The sequence below is a fragment of the Elephas maximus genome, chromosome 11 (assembly GCF_024166365.1).
Source record: "Elephas maximus indicus isolate mEleMax1 chromosome 11, mEleMax1 primary haplotype, whole genome shotgun sequence".
Taxonomy (NCBI): domain Eukaryota; kingdom Metazoa; phylum Chordata; class Mammalia; order Proboscidea; family Elephantidae; genus Elephas; species Elephas maximus.
The window spans coordinates 113,435,039-113,453,169 of record NC_064829.1 but is presented as its reverse complement, the minus strand read 5'-3'; the positions used below and the strand labels follow the sequence as shown (position 1 = coordinate 113,453,169).

General features: G+C 51.9%; 1 protein-coding gene and 1 long non-coding RNA gene across 8 annotated transcripts in view; both read left to right on the top strand.

The window, feature by feature from the left end:
* Positions 1 to 18,131, top strand: part of SIPA1L3 (signal induced proliferation associated 1 like 3) — a 292,300-nt gene that overhangs the window by 238,207 nt on the left and 35,962 nt on the right. For 6 of the 7 annotated variants that reach the window (XM_049901365.1, XM_049901368.1, XM_049901366.1 and 3 more), the window contains 2 exons: positions 825 to 1,252; positions 17,834 to 18,055. In XM_049901365.1, coding sequence (XP_049757322.1) covers positions 825 to 1,252; positions 17,834 to 18,055 — 650 coding nt within the window. The remainder of the gene's footprint in view (positions 1 to 824; positions 1,253 to 17,833; positions 18,056 to 18,131) is intronic. The other variant, XM_049901371.1, reaches the window with a different exon arrangement.
* Positions 7,297 to 13,022, top strand: LOC126085738 (uncharacterized). Its single transcript, XR_007519340.1, has 5 exons — positions 7,297 to 10,138; positions 10,195 to 10,250; positions 10,307 to 10,362; positions 10,417 to 10,472; positions 10,529 to 13,022. It is a non-coding gene; the product is annotated as an uncharacterized LOC126085738 (long non-coding RNA).

Here is an 18,131-nt window from a genome sequence, read left to right as displayed (position 1 = left end):
ATGTCATGCTTAGTATGCTCAAAGAACTGGGAGGAGGCCAGTGTGGATGGAGTGGAGTGATCAGGAGGGAAGAGGGCGGAGATGAAGTCAGAGACCAAAACGTGGGCCTTGTGGGCCATGGTGAGGACTCGCTTTTATCCTGAGTAAGGTGGAGCCGTGGAAAGGCTCTGAGCAGGGGAGGGACATGCCCTGACTCCCGGATCCACAGCCTCCCTCTGTCTGCATGTGGGCAGCAGGACAGGAGCAGGAAGGAAACCCCTTGAAGAGTCCAGCAGGAGGCAGCAGCGGACAGGACCAGGGTGGGGCATGGAGGGAGAAGTGGGAGGTTCTGGATCTGTTTTGAAGATAGAGCCAACAGGATTTTCTGTTTGACTGGAAATGGATGTGAGAACCAAAGCAGGGTCCCAGGTGACTTGGAAGCTCTTGAGTAAGGCAGCTGGAAGGAAGGGCGTGCCATCGTGGAGATGAGGAAGAGGCAGGGGTAACGATTTGGGAAGGAAGACTGGGAGCCCAGTTTTGGAAATGTTGAGTTTGAGCACATTCTGAACATAAGCTCATTTATTCCTCCCAGCAATCTCACGAGGCAGGGTTATCACCACCCCATTTTACAGATATGGAAACTGAGGCACAGAGAAGTTAAACCAGTTGCCTAGGGTCACAGAGGCAGTAAGTGGGGGAGCAGGGTTCAAAGCTCTCTAGCTCCCAGGTCCCTACTCAGGCGGAGGAAGGATCTGGGGAGGGAAGATTTGCCCCCCAGCTGCTGCCCCCCGCATGCCACCTGCCCCAGGGGTCTCAGGAATGACGTGCTTCTCTTGCCTTCCCAGGGAGAACCTCAATACTCAAGTCATTCCAGCAGCAATACCCTCTCCAGCAATGCGTCCAGCAGCCACAGCGACGATCGCTGGTTCGACCCCCTGGACCCTCTGGAGCTGGAGCAAGACCCCCTCTCCAAGGGCGGCTCCAGCGACAGTGGCATTGACACCACCCTCTACAACTCCAGCCCCAGCTGCGTGGCCCTGGCCAAGGCGCCTCGGCCAGCCAAGCTGCACAAGCCCCCGGGAAGTATGGGCCTCTGTGGCGGGGGGCGCGAGGCTACCGGTAGGCCCCACCACACAGACAGACGACGGGAGGTCTCGCCTGCCCCGGTGATTGCTGGCCAGAGCAAGGGCTACCGACCAAAACTGTACTCCTCAGGCTCTAGCACCCCAACAGGCGTAGGCGGGGGCAGCCGTGACCCCCCAAGGCAGTCCAGGTAAGGCACTGCACCTGTTCCAGGCCCTTCGGGGCGTCCTGACCACCTTCCACCTCCCCTGAAGTCCTGACAGTGGGGTTCCTCCAGAAACATGCATGCAGGCGCGCGTGATTACCACTGCCTGCTGCAGAGTTGGGAGGCTCATGGGCCTCCCCTTGCTGCTCCTCGTCAGCCTTCAAGGATTTCAGGTCGAGGAGAGAAGCCTCTGGCTGGCTGTGTCCCGTCCGCCTCTGGGTCCGTTCCCTCTGACCCTTTGTCTGTTTCCCCTTCTCTCTGCTCAGGACAATAGTTTTTATGCTTTCTGGGGGCCGCAGACTATCTGTTAGGAGTGTGTTCGGCTGGAGGTAGTAGGAATCCCTACCTGCAGTGGCTTAAACAAATAGAAGTTTATCAGGGACCCGAGAGGGGCAGAGCCGGGAGTGCAGTGGCTCAGGGAGGGTGTGACTTAGTGGGGTCAGAACTTGCCTGACTTCAGGGGGCAGAATGAGAAGAACCAGCAGCCAAAGCTGGTTTCTGCCAGGTGGAGATCACAGGCACCTCCACTCTCCAAGTACGTTACCAGTTCTGACACCCACCGTCTCCCACACCCACGGCACTCTCTGCTTCTCTGCTCGGTTTGATAATCGTAGCAATGGCCGCACAGAACTCACAGACCATACTCAACGCTTATGAGTTTTATTGGGGAAGTAACAGGCCACCCGTCAGGTTCAGAATCAACTTACAAGTAACAGGAACAACTCAGGAGACAGAATACAGCTCTCAGTCAGGACAGCTTCCAACCAAGACGGCTCTCAGCTTCTTGGCCATGCCCACAGAGAGGCCGCACTTCTTGGCTCCGCCTGGAGGCCACCTCTGCTGCCAGGCCCCTCTCAGCCTGGCCTCTGCCCCCACTTGGGCAAATGTTACAGCTCTTTAGCTTTACCAGCAAGTGTCCAGAGGCATCCACTCTGCCAGCAAGTCTTCTGCCCAAAGGTAGTCAGCTCTCGCTCCGTGGGCCAGGAAGCCCACACAGCTGTCTTGCACCAGTTCCTGCCATCTCACACCGCTGCCTCCGCTTGCTCTCCGTTATCATCTTCAGCATTAGCTCTCTCTCCTCGGTTTAGGAGGTTCTCAGCACAGGGGACCCCACGTCCAAAGGACACACTACACTCCGGGTTCTTGATGGTAGCAAGGTCCCCCCCACCAACCTCTGTGGAATTAACCCTTATAAGCCTAGCAGGTTGTCAAAACTAACCAATCCCCTCGGTAAGACACAGTCACCTAGTTTGCATAGTAACCGACCAATCCCTGCAAGGATTTTACATACCTTACTTGCATAGTAACTGTCCAATCCCTTTGCAAGATTGGGGCCTAGCAAATCATCTTAGCAGAACTGCAAACCCTGGGCCAGAAAGACCATAGATGAAGAGAAACTCATTGCACTGCAGAGGCCTCCAGGGCTGGCTCTGTGTCTTCCTGCTCCTTCATTCTGACATCTTCTTGGCCACAGATGGCTGTTGTGCCTCTAAGGGAAGCAGAGAAGAGAGTGAAAGATCACAGGAGCCTGTAACTCCCCCTTTCTATGGGAAAGCAAATGCCTCCCCAGGCCCTCCTTCAGCAGATGCTGTCACATGACCACCCCAGCTGCAAGGAAGTCTGGGAGATCAGCCTCTGTAGCATAGGGCAGTGATTCCCAGACAATCCCCCAGAGGCCTTATTAAAGACAGCACTGGGACTGATTGAGCCCGTCAAAGGTGAGGCCTGAGAATTTGCCTGTCCCCTGAAGCCGCTGCCTCCTCCACGGCAGGACACGTGCGCTCCTGCAGTGGCCTCAGGCCTCTTTGAACACAACCCGCGGTAGGAGTGTGTCTGTGCCTACACCGAGGTACAGATGTAAACATGTGCAGCCAGGGTTTCACAGGCTGACACTTAGCCACGCTGTGTGCCAAGCGCCTGATTTGTTCTATTCTGTTTTTTAATGGTGATCAGTACGTACGTTAATGATTCATGACTTAGCAGTGGTTCTCTGGCAGATCGACACCTGTCGTATTTGAGAGTGCCCATGGTGTCAGTAAGGGAGCCCTGGTGGCACAGTGGTTAAGCACTAGCTGCTAACCAAAAGGTCGGCAGTTAGAATCTGCCAGCCGCTCCTTGGAAGCCCTATGGGGCAGTTCTGCTCTGTCCTGTAGGGTTGCTGTGAGTCAGACAGCAATGGGTTTGGTTTTTGAGTATAGTGCCAGTAAAGGAGCCTAGGTGGCACAATGGTTAAGAACTTGGCTGCTCACCGAAAGGCTGGTGGTTCAAAGCCACCAGCTGTTCCATGGGAGAAAGATGTGGCAGCCTGCTTCTGTAAAGATCACAGCCTTGGAAATCCTATGGGGCAATTCTGTTCTGTCAGGCGGGGTTGGTATGAGTGGAATTTGACTCGATGGCAATGGGTTTGGGTTTTTTTTTCTTGGCTGTAGTGTCAGTGGCTTCCCATACTGTGATCCACAGCTCTTCTTGAATCAAGGAGCCCAGGGGACGTGCTGAAGGGGAGAGACGAGAGAGTATATGTCAGTGAGGGAGCAAGGGAGGCTCCCTCTCTGTGTGCCTCTCTAGACAAGTCATTCTTAATCTCCTGGAGCTCACAAGCTCCATCCTTCATTCACTAATTTATTCATGCGTTTCGCTCACAAATATTTTTTGAGAACCTATTATGTCACAGACAGTGCCGGGAACTGAAGAGAAATAATGAGCAGACTTGGACGAGGCCTCCCAGGTCTCACCACGGTCCCCCAGGCCTCACCATAGCCCCCCAGGTCTCACCGTAGCTCCCCAGGCCTTACCGTAGCCCCTCAGATCTCACCATAGCCCCCAGGTCTCCCTGCAGCCCCCTCCCCAGGCCTCACTGTAGCCCCCTAGGCCTTACCATAGCCCCCCAGGCCTCACTGTAGCCCATGGTCAAGGGAGGGAAACAGACAATCATGTCGTTGCTGAGACAGCCATAAAGCTGTGCCAACAAAGAGGGGTGTCGCAGGGTGGCGTTCACTAGAGCTGCTCTCTAGGTCAGCACCTATGCCGGGCGGGAGGCAGCAGGGTTGGCCACAGGCAACCTGGAGCTGGGTGTCAGGAGGTGAGGAGACAAGGAGGCTGGGCCTTTATGCCTTCTATCCATCAGTCATTGCACCAGACAGGCTTAGGAAGGTGTGTGACTCTGCCAGGTAGTTTTCTTGCTGACAGCTGATGGCCCCGGCAGTCCTTGCAGCTGGGGGAGTAAGTCCTCCCTGAAGGGGCATCTGGGTGGCGTAGGACACGGTCCACCACCAAGAGCATCTGACCCTGCTAGAAGTGGGTGGCAGGGCTGGGAGAGGGAGGCGTCAGGGCTTGCAGGAAAAAGCTGGCGTTGAGTGGGCGAGAGGTCTCGGCAGGGTGGCCTCTCCTGTGTGCACAGGCCTGTGGGTGAGCCTGACTGCGCCGTGGGGCTTCCAGGTCCTTGACAGGAAGGCAGTGCCGCCGGGGCGTGGGTGTGGCTGGGGAGGGGGTGGGTATAAAACCCGCCTGTGTCTGAGGGGAGGAGTTGCTGAGCCCAGAAAGGAAGAGAATAGAATGAGAGGCGGCCTGCGGTTGGGGGCACTAATTTGCATGCAGACAATTGATGCTAATTGCAGATCATTCTTATCTACTCATTAAAGCTGCTTCCTGAAGTTTTCTCCTAGGCAACCAGGCTTCAGTGTGGAACCCCATCTCCAAAAATGGGGTGCGCAGGGTGCTTTGGGTGTTGCTGGGAGGAAAACGGTTCATTCTGAGTAGATGTGTATTTGCTTTAGTGTCAAGATAAAGCGTTAGCAGCCCATCCCCTGATTTACAGGTATTACTGCCTTGAGCAAGTTAAGGAACAAGAAGTGAGTTCATTCGAAGAAATGTACTGGCAGTGGGTAAGCTTGCGGAGGCTGGAGGCGTCCCGTGGCCTGGCTGCATGGCCTTGGACGTGTGACTGCTCCTCTCCGGGCCTCAGTCCCCTCCTCTGTGAAATGGCTACATGGCCTTGGGCGTGTGACTGCTCCTTTCCGGGCTGAGTCCCCTCCTCTGTGAAACGGCTGCATCGCCTTGGGCGTGTGACTGCTCCTTTCTGGGCCTCAGTCCCCTCATCTGTGAAATGGCTGCCTGGCCTTGGGCGTGTGACTGCTCCTCTCTGGGCCTCAGTCCCCTCGTCTGTGAAATGGAGGATAAATAATGTAACTGCTTCGTAGGGACGTGGTGAGGTTAAATGAGCTAATGTTCGCAAAGCCCCTAGAATGCCGCCTGCCAGTGACCCTCAGGCCTGGAGGTCATCAGAATCACTGGGTTGTTTGTGAAAAAGAGGCGTCCCTGCCTCAGACCAAGTAAATCAGAATGTCTCCTGTGGGCCAGGCCCTGTGGTAGGCAGTGCTGTGGACACCGTGGTCACGGAGACAGCCTGAGGCCCTGCCCTGTCAGGGCTCAAAGTCCAGTGAGGGAGACAGACCCATTCCCAGACACTGACAGCCCAGATGGGTCAGGGCTGGCACCAGGGAGGCACAGGGCAGAGGGGTCGGAGCCGTCAGAGCCTCGATGGCGGAGGCACAGGGAACTTGGGAGCCCAAAGGAGGGGCCTGACCCGGCTGTGTAAGGGGCCTTCATGGAGAGAGGGGAGGGGTATCTGAGCCGAGACCTGAGTAGAGCCTGGGGAGAGAGGAGTGTTTGAGAGAATACTACGTTCAAGTCCCGGCATCTCACCCACCTCGCCCTTAGACCCTCCTGGATCGTCCAGTTTCCTTCGGCACACATCCCCGAGGCAGTGTGCTCGGTGTGGGACCTGGGCTCCAGGAGCCTGCAGGTGCTGTGCCCCCTCAGGCCACCCCTTGCCCAGGATGGCCCAGCCTTCTGCACCTGCTCACCAGTACCTGCTCCCTTGGAACACACTAGAACAACAGTTGTCCAGCACCAGCTCCTCGTGGGCAGACACCTTCGTCTGTCTCGCCATTGTTGGGCAGGCCTAGCCCCAGGTGCTCACTCAGCACCTGCCCTCACCTGTGCTTCCTCAGCACCCTGGGCTGCGGCGCCATGTGTTTACTCACTCAGCACATTCCTTGTGTGCTGGGCCCGCACCGGGGGCTCAGCGAACACCACAGACAGGCCCCGCTGCTGTGGCTCGCGTGTGCCGGGGAGACGGCAAGCACGTGATTACAGACATAATGAATTAGTTATGCGGGGGGAGCCTGCGGAGGAGACCACTGGGACCTGAGTGGATGTGGTAGAGGGCACGAGGGACACCTGATCTGCCCTGGGGCAGGGATCATTTCCCGGAGGAGGCGTTTCCAACAAGGGTACAAGGAATGGGGAGAGGGATAGGGAGGGGGGCAGGCGATGGAATTCTTGACCTGGGTGCAGTTATACAGACGTTTGCTCGATGAACCAAAGCACCAGCTGCGGGAATTCCCGCTCCTGGCAGCCCCGTGTGTGTCAGGGTAGAACTGTGCTCCATAGGGTTCTCTGTGGCTGATTTTTTGGACGTAAACCGCCCAGCCTTTCTTCCGAGGCACCTCTGGGTGGTTAGCAGCCGAGCATGTTAACCATTTGCACTATCCAGGGATTCCCATTTGTGTGTAACTATTTCTTAAGCTACGCATACATGTTTTGTACACGTTGCTGTACATGGGGTGTTTTACAATTTTAACAAAAGGGGAGAGATGGCGTGGAGAGTGCATACCTGTCAGAGGAAGTAGTGGGTGCAGAGGCATTGAGGTGAGGAGGAGGGTACCCATCTTGTCACTGAGCACAGGCCCCTGGGCTCAGGTGTAGAGAACGAGGGGCAGCTGGTGGGAGGTTGGGGAGGTCAGCAGAAGCAAGACCATACAGGGCTCTCCAGTACCCTGTATGAGGTTGGGGTTGAGCCCAAAAATGGGGACCAGCAATGAAGTTTCAGCAGGAAAGGTGATGCAGCCCGATGTGTGCTTTTGAAAGATGGTGCTGGGTGCTGGGTGCAGGGTGGTGAGACTGGAGGCGAAATCTCAGGGAGGGGGCTGAGGCTGAGATCTGAGTGAGAAGGGGTGGGGGGCCCTGGACTGGAGGACAGAGCAACTGTGGCTGTGTCAGCAGGGAGCGTTCCAGAACAGAGATGGTGGGTCTAGCCAGAAAACCGTTTAAGACTGCTAAGCGTCTAGAGAGCCCTGGTGATGCAGTGGTTAGCGCTTGGCTGCTAACAGCAAGTTTGGCAGTTCGAGCGCACTAGCCACTCCTCAGGAGAAGGATGTGGCAGTCTGCATCTGTAAAAACTTAAAAAACCAAACGCATTGCCGTCAAGGTGATTCTGACTCACAGCAACCCTATAGAACAGAGTAGAACTGCCTCATACGATTTCCAAAGAGCAGCTGGTGGATTTGAACTGTTGACCTTTTGGTTAGCAGCTGAGCTCTTTCCGCTGAACCACCACGGCTCCAGAAGGTCTCTCAGAGGAGGTGATGTTTTGAAAGAAGCAAGGGAGTGAGCCACATGGGTGGTGGTCCTGAAGGAGGAAACAGCTAATGTAAAGACCCTACAGGGCAGTTCTCTGTTGTGTAGGGTCACTGTGAGTTGAAATCGACCGTCTAGAGGCTGCAGCAGATGGGGGGAGCATTTGAGATTCCTTGGAGAGGAGAAGGGTAGGATGAGCTAGACAGCTCAGAGGAGAATGTTGCGCTCACCAACCCCACTGTTGTGCTCACCGACCCCACACAGCACCCACGTGTGCCAGGTGTGTCCCACACACTGCGCCACAGCAGGGAACAAAGTAAGGCCCCTCCCTCCGGGAGCCGACATGCTGCTGCAGAGAGGGCAAGAGACAGACAGCTGAACAACCATGTTGCATGCCAGTGGCGCCAAGTGCAGTGGAGAAGAACGAAGCTGCGAGGGAGAGGGCAGAGAGTAAGCCGAGTCCTAGAGGGCCTCTCAGAGGAGGTGATAATTTGAAAGAAGCTAGAGAGGAAGTGAGCCAGGTAGACAGTGTTCCTAAGGGAGAAAAGAGCTAATGTAAAGACCCTGAGGCTGAACTTGTTTGACCTGCTCTGGGAGTGGGAAGGTGGCCTGAGAGGTTGGAGCAGACCAGGCAGAGGAGACAGTGGCAAGAGGTCGGACTGGCAAGGCAGGTGGTAGAAGGTCCTGGCGGCCTGACTGACTGTGGTCAGGTGCTGGGAGCTATGGGAAGCCATGTTTTTAAGAATCACTCTGGGCTGCTCTGGGGAAAATTAACTAAAGGAGGTAGGGGAGTGGAGGGCGGAATGCCAGGGCTGCCAGGAAGGGATGGGCCTTGCCATGCCCAAACAGGAAGCCCCTGCCCACGGCCTTCCCTGGGCTCTGGGCCTTGCCGTGGAAGCCGCTGCAGCCTTTAAGAGCATGTGCCCCTAGTGACTTCGCAGATACTCCCCCAGACGTTCGTTATGGGAGCCTGGCTGCCAGCTACACTGCCAGGCGCCAGTGCCTGCTGTGGGCACCACAGTGGGCTGTGCTCCCGGGCTGGCAGCCACCTGGCCCCCCGCCCTCCCCTGAGGCAGCACACACTCAGGCCTGCAGCTTCCAGAGCAATCTGTCAGAGCTGTTACAGGGAGATCAGGGCGCCACGTGGAGGAGCTGCCTGGCGCTGACACAGCCAGGCATTCCCAGGTGAGCTGGAAGCACGTGGCATCGCTTCTCTGCAAGTCACCGGGATTCCCTTCTGGGGACACATCCCTGAAAGGTAATCTGGGGACCTTGAGATCAGCTGGGGCCCACCCTGCCTATGGGAAACGTCCTTGAATCAGTGAGTAGGTTGGGGTCGCACATTACAGACCTCCTCAGAAAGTCACAGTCAGCTTGAAAAGAGGAGCCCAGACTGCCCCTGAAACACAGGAAGGTGGGAGCCACTAATGTCTGCAGGAAGAGGGAGTGGTGCGGAAGCCCTGGGTGGCTGTGCCTGTGGCGTGTTTGAGGAAACTCTCCCATGTGGCTGGAGCAGAGAGGGAGAGCTGGAGCAGCTGAGGGCAGAGGGGACGGGGCAGATCACGTGGGGCCTAGTGGGCCACGGTGCGGGTTTTCCCATTTGCCCTGACTGAGATGGAGCAGGGGAGGGACGTGACCTGACTCGAGTGATCGAAGGCTGCCTCTGCTGCTTGTGGAAACAGACTGAGGGCCGGGGGGCAAAGGTCATGAGCCCAGGCAGAGGTGGTGAGCAGGGCTTGAGTTCTGGCTCTGTTTTGAACCATGAACCCACCCCCGTATTCCCTCTGCATCGCCCTCTGAGGACCCACAGCTTCTGCTCCTCATTGACTCCCACATTGAGCCAGTGTTTCTAGCCACTCCCAGGCACTGATTCAACTCTCACGCCCGGTCCCAGACAAGGGACAGAGGACGAGGTTGGTCAGCAGGTCAGGCCAGGTGAGGACGGTCCATCCGGAGCTGGCCTTGGGGTTGACGGGTGAGCGGTGTAATTGCCCACATCACAGGCCTACCACTTACCACTGTGGGATCTTCGTCAGGCTCGGTTCTTTGAGGCTTCATTTCCTCATCTGTAAAATGGGGGTAGTAGTAGAATCTACAGTTGTGAGGATGAGCCAAGATCATGCATTTAAAGTGCTTAGCACAGGGCCTGAGACGTAGCTGGGGTCCAAAAACACCGGCAGCTGTTGTGTTTTGTTTTTATTTGTTACGTATTTATTATTACTGTTGTTGTTACAGTCAGTACAGGGTGGTGGTTAAATCGTCTTGTCTTAAGCCAGACCACCTAGAACCCTGGTTCTACCCCGTCTCAGTCATCTAGCGCCGCTGTAACAGAAGTACCACAGGTGGACGGCTTTGACAAACACAGTCGTCTAGCGCCACTGTAACAGAAGTACCACAGGTGGACGGCTTTGACAAACACAGTCGTCTAGCGCCGCTGTAACAGAAGTACCACAGGTGGACGGCTTTGACAAACACAGTCGTCTAGCGCCACTGTAACAGAAGTACCACAGGTGGACGGCTTTGACAAACACAGTCGTCTAGCGCCGCTGTAACAGAAGTACCACAGGTGGACGGCTTTGACAAACACAGTCGTCTAGCGCCACTGTAACAGAAGTACCACAGGTGGACGGCTTTGACAAACACAGTCGTCTAGCGCCGCTGTAACAGAAGTACCACAGGTGGACGGCTTTGACAAACAGTCGTCTAGCGCCGCTGTAACAGAAGTACCACAGGTGGACGGCTTTGACAAACACAGTCGTCTAGCGCCGCTGTAACAGAAGTACCACAGGTGGACGGCTTTGACAAACACAGTTGTCTAGCGCCGCTGTAACAGAAGTACCACAGGTGGACGGCTTTGACAAACAGCAGTTTGTTCTCTCCCTGTTGAGGGGACTAGAAGTCCGAATTCAAGGTGCCAGCTCCAGGGGAAAGTTTTCCCTTTCTGTCAGCTCTGGGGGAAGGTCCTCATCATCAGTCTTCCTCTGGTCTAGGAGCTTCTCAGCACAGGGCTCCAGGTCCAAAGGATGTGCTCCACTCCTGGCTCTTCTTTCTTGGCAGTAGGAGGTCCCTTTCTCTCTGCTCGATTCTCTTCTATCTCAAAAGAGATTGACTCAAGATACAACCTAATCCTGTAGATTGCGTCCTGCCTCATTAACATAACTTTTTCTAATCTTGCCTCATTAACTTCATCCAAAAAACCCATTGTCGTTGAGTCAGTTCTGACTCATAGCAACCCTACTGGACAGAGTAGAACTGCCCCATAGGGTTTCTAAGGAGCAGCTGGTGGATTCAAACTGATGAGTTTTTGGTTAGCAGCCCAACATTTAACCACTGCACCACCAGGGCTCTATTAACATCATAGAGGTTAGGGTTTACGACACAGAGGTAATCATGTCAGATCACAAAATAGAGGACAACCACAATATGGGGAATCATGGCCTAGCCAAGTTGACACATTTAGGGGACATAATTCAATCCATAACAACCCCGTACCAGCTCCATGATTTGAACCAAGTTATTTATTTTCCCTGAGCCTCAGTTTCCCTCCCTGAAACACAGGGATGACGGTAGTCGCTGCCCTGAGGGGCTGCTGGGGCAGTTAAATGAGGTGAGGCGTGTAAGACACTCAGAACAGGGCCTGGCCATGCGCACGGGCTCAGTGCCCTCAGCAGTGCCCCTGCCCTGCACCCCCACTGCCCTCCCTCCCTTTGTGCCTGTCACCCCACACCAGCAGGCCCTGTCAGTAAATGCCAGGCTCGATGGACCAAAAGCATGATGCGCACTCGTAAAACTGGAGCAATTTCTCCATCTGGCCTATAGCTTTTATTGTTTTATTTAAGCCTCAGGACCTTTCTTCCAACAAAATCTTAAATGCTCCCTTCAGACGTAAGACAGTTAAGCACAAAGAGTCTCTGGTCCAAGGTGAGGGTGGGGAGCACAACAGGACACACAGGGTTCTGCCTGAGCCCAGGCCCTCAGCCCCTGCGCCCCCCACCTCCCCTTGTAGCCGTGGGCCTGTGCCGAGCACGTTGGAATGTGCTGTCACGAGGCAGGCACTGTTGTTGCACCCTTCCCCAATGAGAGAACGCTCCCTGAGGGAAGGGGCTCCCCTAAGACTTCAGTGTGTAGACTGTGGAGCTGGGATTGGAACCGGGCCAGGTGAGCAACAAAGCCTGGCAGAGCTGCCACACTCTGCCACCTCGTTCTTCATGTCGAAAAACTGAGGCTTGGGAAGGGCTCGTGGCCATGCTGGTGCTTGAGAGAGAGTGTGTTCACTCTGTGTTGAGGTCAGAACTCCACCCTGTGTGGCACAACTGGCACGGTTCACGAGCCATGGGTGCGGGGCAGGGTGCTTTCCTCAGAGAGCTGGGTCAAGATGTACAGCATATTCAACCCACCAAACCAAACCCACTGCCGTCGAGTCGATTCCAGCTCACAGCGACCCTATAGAACAGTATAACTGCCCCGTAGAGTTTACAAGGAGCGCCTGGTGGATTCAAACTGCTGACCTCTTAGTTAATAGCTGTAGCACTTAACCACTAAGCAGGGTTTCCCAGCATATTCAGGGGAATAGTTATTTGTTGAGGCCCGAATGGGCATAAGAACCATCTTGAGTACCCAAAAAAAAAAAAAAACCAAATCCATTGCCATCGAGTCGATTCAGAGTCATAGCGACCCTATAGGACAGCGTAGAACTGTGCCATTGGGTTTCCAAGGAGTGGCTGATGGGTTCTAACTAGCCGACCTTTTGGTTAGCGGAGCTCTTAACCATGGTGCTGCCAGGGCTGCGCCCTTGAGAACAGCCTGGGGGAAATTCCTGAGGGTATGGAGCTTGAAGGCAGGGACAGTCACGGGAATGTCTTTGACTGCAAGTAACAAAATCCCAGCTCGACTGAAGGAAACCTATTATCTCATATAAGAAGTCCCCTCCTAAACAAAAAAGATCTCCCAAGTAGAGAGGGCTCCAGGGCTAGTTATCCACTCAGGGACCCAGGAAGCCCCCCAATAGGCCATCCCCACACACACCCCTGACTTCTCACTAGCCAGAAATGGGTCACAAGCCCACCTTCCTTTCCCCACCCAACCCCCCCCCCACCCAAATCATCTCTTGTGTTTCTTCAGCTCACCAAAGTTAAATATGCCTGTTGATGAGGCACAGAAATACGTACAGTAGAAAGTGCAAGTTAGGTTTAAAATCCCTTATGGTATGTTCATTGCGTGGCCTCTGCAGCCATTGAAGAGAGAGATGCAGCCTCGTATGTACTGATGTGGGGAGGTGGCCAGGACAGTGTTGTTCTGTGTAAAAGCCGGGTGCAGAACAGGCTTCTGGTATGCCATCAAAAAAGACAGACAATGAGGACGTACACTCGTTCTCACACAGTCTGCTGATTTATCCCCCCCGCCCCCCCGCCTTGATAATGGTAAGGGATCACTGAATTGATTTCATGACCTACAGTTGGAAAAACGAGATGGATTGACACAGTGGCTGCAACGATGGGCTGAAGCATAACAACGACCGTGAGGATGGTGCGGGACCGGACAGTGTTTCTGTTCTGTTGTGCACAGGGTGTGTGCACAGATTTTCTGTTGAAGAAAGAGTGAACTGTGGTTGCCTCCAGGAGGAAGACGGAGGTGTCCGGTGGCCTGTGTCCACTTCTGGTTTAATTAGAACTTATCCTGTGCCTGTCCTCCCATCGTTACTACCTCCACAGATAATCAGTTAGTGCACACCCCTCCAGAGACTTTTCTCCAAGCCCGTTCCAGCCCAGCTCTTTCAGGCATTCTGGCCATTATCCAAAACAGGAAAAGCGTTTGACATCGCAACCCAGCATGGACATCTGTAATTAAGTTTCACAAAACTAATTACCCCTTCCTCACGTGGTGGACACTAACATGTTTATTCTAGTCTGCTCATTTATCCCCCCGCTCCCCCCCCCCCCCATAATGGTAAGGGATCACTGAATTGATTTCATGACCTACAGCTGGAAAAACAAGATGGATTGACACAGTGGCTGCAACGATGGGGACAGAAGCATAACGATGACCATGAGGATGGCGCGGGACTGGACAGTGTTTTTGTTCTGTTGTACATAGGTCGCTATGAGTCAGAACCGACCCAACGGCACCTGACAACAACATGTACATATACATAAAACCGAAACCAAGCCCATTGCCTTCCAGTCAATTCCAACTCATAGCAACCCTATAGGACAGAGTAGAAGTGCCCCATAGAGTTTCCAAGGAGTGCGTGGTGGATTTGAACTGCTGACCTTTTGGTTAGCAGACGTAGCTCTTCACCACTGTGCCGCCAGGGTTTCCATATATACATACACTTTTTTAAAAAAGAAAAAGAGTCATGCTTTACACATTCCTTGTTTTTATTTACCATAGTTGGGATACCTGCTCTCATCCATAAACTGGAATCTACTTCATTCTTTCCATTGGCTGCATAGGTTTTTATGATATAAATAACCAAAACCAAATCTGTTGCCATTGACTTGACTCTAACTCATAGCAACCCTATAGGACAGAGTAGAACTGCCCCATAGGATTTCCATGGAGCGCCTGGTAGATTTGAACTGCCAACCTTTTGGTTAGCAGCTGTAGCTCTTAACCACTATGCCACCAGTATGCCAGAATCAACCTATAAATCCCCCATTAAAAGGCATGTCCAATGTTTCTTGATTACTAATGGGGCTGCAGTGACCGTCCTGTATGTTCCATACACTTCTGCAGGTTTTTTTGTGGTGTGAATTTCTGAGAGGTCAGGTGTCAGGCTGATCTTACTCATCCTTCCGTCTCAGCGCAGATACCACTGCCTCCTTGGGAAGCCTTCCTTCCAATGTTCGTTCCCAGTGTTACGCGTTCCAGTGGCTCTCTGGACATCCGCCACCAGTGCACAGCCTTTGCCCCGTTAATAGATGTAGCTGAGTCGTCGACAGTGTAGATAGTTGGATCTTTTTAAGGGCAGTCCAGTAACCTCTGTCTTTTGACTGGAGTGTTTAAACCATTTATGTTTAATCATCGATATGGCTGGATTTACATTTGCCATTTTGCTATTTGTTTTCCATATGTCTGCTGTCTTTCTTGTTTCTCTGTTCTTCCTTGACTGCCTTCTTCTGTGTTAAATAAATGTTTGCTATTTATATTTGTTTTAAACGTTTTTTAAGTATTTTCTGAGTTATTTCATTAATGGTTGCTCTAGGGATTACAATTTGCATCTTAATTTATCACAGTCTAATTCAGATTAATATTAATTTCAATAAAATATAGCAATTTCTCTTTAACTTATTTCCATGCCCTCCTCTCTCCTTTGTATTATTTTTGCTGCATTTATTACAGGTGTGTATGTTGTGAACTCATCAATATAGTATTGTAATTACTGCTTTATACAATGTCATGTCTTTAAGGAAATTGGGAAGAAATAAAAAATAAATCTATGGAGTTTTTTATTTTAACCAGCATACTTAACCATCTTGTGCTTCATTTCTCCTTGTGAACTTAGGTCATCATCTGGAGTGTTTTTTTTTTTTTTTTTTTCAGCCTGAGGACTTCCTTTATTATTTCCTATAAGGCAGCTCTGCCGGCAGTGTACTCTTTCAGCCTTTGTTTATCTAGTGATAACTTTATTTTACCTCCATTTTCCAACAGTAGCTTTGCTGGGTGGAGAATTCTTGGTTGACAGTTCTTTCAGCACTTTGAAAATGTAGTCCTAGCACCTTCTGGCCTCCCTGGTTCCAGCTGAGAAGTCAGCCATTAATATACTGATGCTCCTCTATACCTGACGAACCTTGCCTCTTACAGCTGTCAAAACATGTATCTTAGTGTTTGCCTTTCAGCTGATTGCCTAGGCGTGGATCTCTGTGTATTTATCCTACTTGGGGTTTGTTAAGCTTCCTGGATGTGTGGGTTAATGTTTCTCATCAGATGTGGGAAGTTATCAGACATGAACCCTTGAAATGTTTCTTTTGCCCCTCTCTCCCCTCTCCTTCTGAAATGTTCCTCGCCCGTGTGTTAGTACTCCTGATGCTGAACCAAAGGCCTTTGAGGTTCTGTTCTCTTTTCTTCAATGTTTTTTTCTCTGTGTTCTTCAGATTGTATCATTTCTGTTCATCTGTCTTCAAGTTCACTGCCTCTTCACTCTTGAATCTGCTTTTGAACACATCTAGTGAATTTTTTCATTTAAGTTATATGTTTCAACTATAGAATTTCATTTCTGTTATCATTTCTCTTTCTTGACATCTCTTTGTTGATTCATTATTGTCGTATTTTCTTTGTAAAATTTTTTTTATTTAGTTCTTTGAGCATTTTCAATAGCTGCTTTGAATTTTGTTTGATAAATCCAACATCTCCGGTAACACTCAGCCAGTGTGTCGTCTGCTTATTTTTTCTGAATATGAATTATACTTTCTTGCTTCTTTGTCTCTTTAGTTGTAAAAACTGGACATGTCAGAGAATGTATTGTAGCAACTCCGGATTCTAATTGCTTTCCCCCTGAAGCTTGTTACTGTTGCTGTTTTGTAGTATTTGTTTGTTCAGGCTAAATCTATGAAACCTGTCCTCTGCAGTGTGAACGTGCTGATGTCTCTTCTTGGTTTATTACGATGATTGTTGTTTTTAAGACTGGCTTCCTAGGGGTTACCCTTTGTCTGTGTAGGTTAGAGGTCAACTAGTGATTGCACAGAGGTTATGCTCAGCCACCTGGAGCTAATAAGGCTCCTGTTCTCTGTGGGTGGATATGTGTGGGTAGTAAAGGCATGCGTTCAATACTGAGGCCATTTTCAAGTCTGCCCCAGCTTTTACTTTCCATTGCACCATTTTGAGTCTCCTGTGCATAGCCTCAGGGTCAGCCAGGAGCATGTGGCTGCCTTGGGCCCTCTGTGGTTTTAGCTGTATGTGAGTATGCTTCTCCCAGTCACAACTGCAACCTCAGGCTGGGAGAGCCATTGTCCCTCCCTTGTTGCCGGCCTCCCAGATTGCCTTCCACCAACAGAGCCACTGGGCATGGGCAGGACCCGCTGCCCAGTGCAGTGAGCCCCCTTCAACTGTGGCAGAGAAGCTCCTGCTTCCTATGGGCTATCCCAGCTCTGGCAGAGTGTCCTCATTCAGTGGACTGGGTGGGGGGTTCAGAGAGCTCAGCCCCAACACCACAGATTCCCATTGTTTTTACCCAAACCCCAGCAATTTTCAAGCATGAGTGTTTCTCTGATTTTTTAATATGTTTGGTCTGTTTCCAGACTGCCAGAGTGGTTGTTTTTGTCAATTTTGTTCTTTTAGGTGAGAGGACTTGTTGATCTCATTCAGCCCTAGTACGAAGTCCCACCTCTTAGTATTGTTAAACTGGCCTTCAAAAAAGGATACACTAATAACTTATACTCCAAGGGCATTAATTTTCTCACTGGCTACCCCTTACTTGAAATGGAATTGTAATTTCATTAAAAACTTTAAAAATTTTGATTTGCCTCAGCAGGGTAAGCATTTGGGTCCCCAAGAGTTGGGTCCTAGTTGATGGAACGAGGTTCACTGAAGCATTGAGTCAGCAGGAATTCAGCACTTGGGATATGGAACAGTGGTTTTTATTAGATCAGCTGGAATGGTGTACGTTGTAATAGGTGCTCAAAAAATATTTGATGTGTGAATAGGTTACGTGGCATAACATCGTCTTAAGTTCCAAGAAATCACAAATTTCGGGACAGTGTGTTAGTATGATCCCAGTTATGTGAAAACATAACTCTCTCATCCCCTGAAAAAAGGTCCTTTTTCTCTAATTGTGCACACACATATGGTTCTAATGTATAGGAAAAGGTTAAGAAGGAAATATAACCCATGGTTACCTGGAGAGAGAGTTGGGCGGGACCCCCACTTTCACCTCTGTAGGCTTACTCCAGAGAAGGGAACCCTGGGGGTGTGTCCACAGAGGAATGGGATGTCCTAGCCGGGAATTTCCAGGGGGAGGTTGCAGCCATGCAGGTGGCTTCACGTTTTCTCTGTATATACCTTTATATTGTTGGGATTTTTCACGGCAATAATGTGTTCGTGTGTCACGTGTATAATGAACTTTTTTGTCTCCCAAGAGTAAATTTAAACAGGTCAGGTTCGCCAAACATGGAATGGGCTTGATTTTTTATTTCCTTCATTTTTGCTTTGCAGCGACATGGGCTCAAGGGCTGGCTACCCCGCTCAGGTTTACAAAACTGCCAGCGCAGAGACTCCTCGGCCCTCCCAGCTGGCCCAGGCCAGCCCCTTCCAGCTGTCTGCCTCTGTCCCCAAGTCCTTCTTCTCCAAGCAGCCTGTGCGCAATAAGCACCCCGCAGGGTGGAAGAGAACTGACGAGCCCCCACCACGGCCACTTGCCTTCACTGACCCAAAGAAGTAAGTGCCTGGTCGCCCAGCGAGTTGCCTGCCAGAGCCAACCTGGGCATCCCTGGGACAGGGAAGAGGGTGGTGC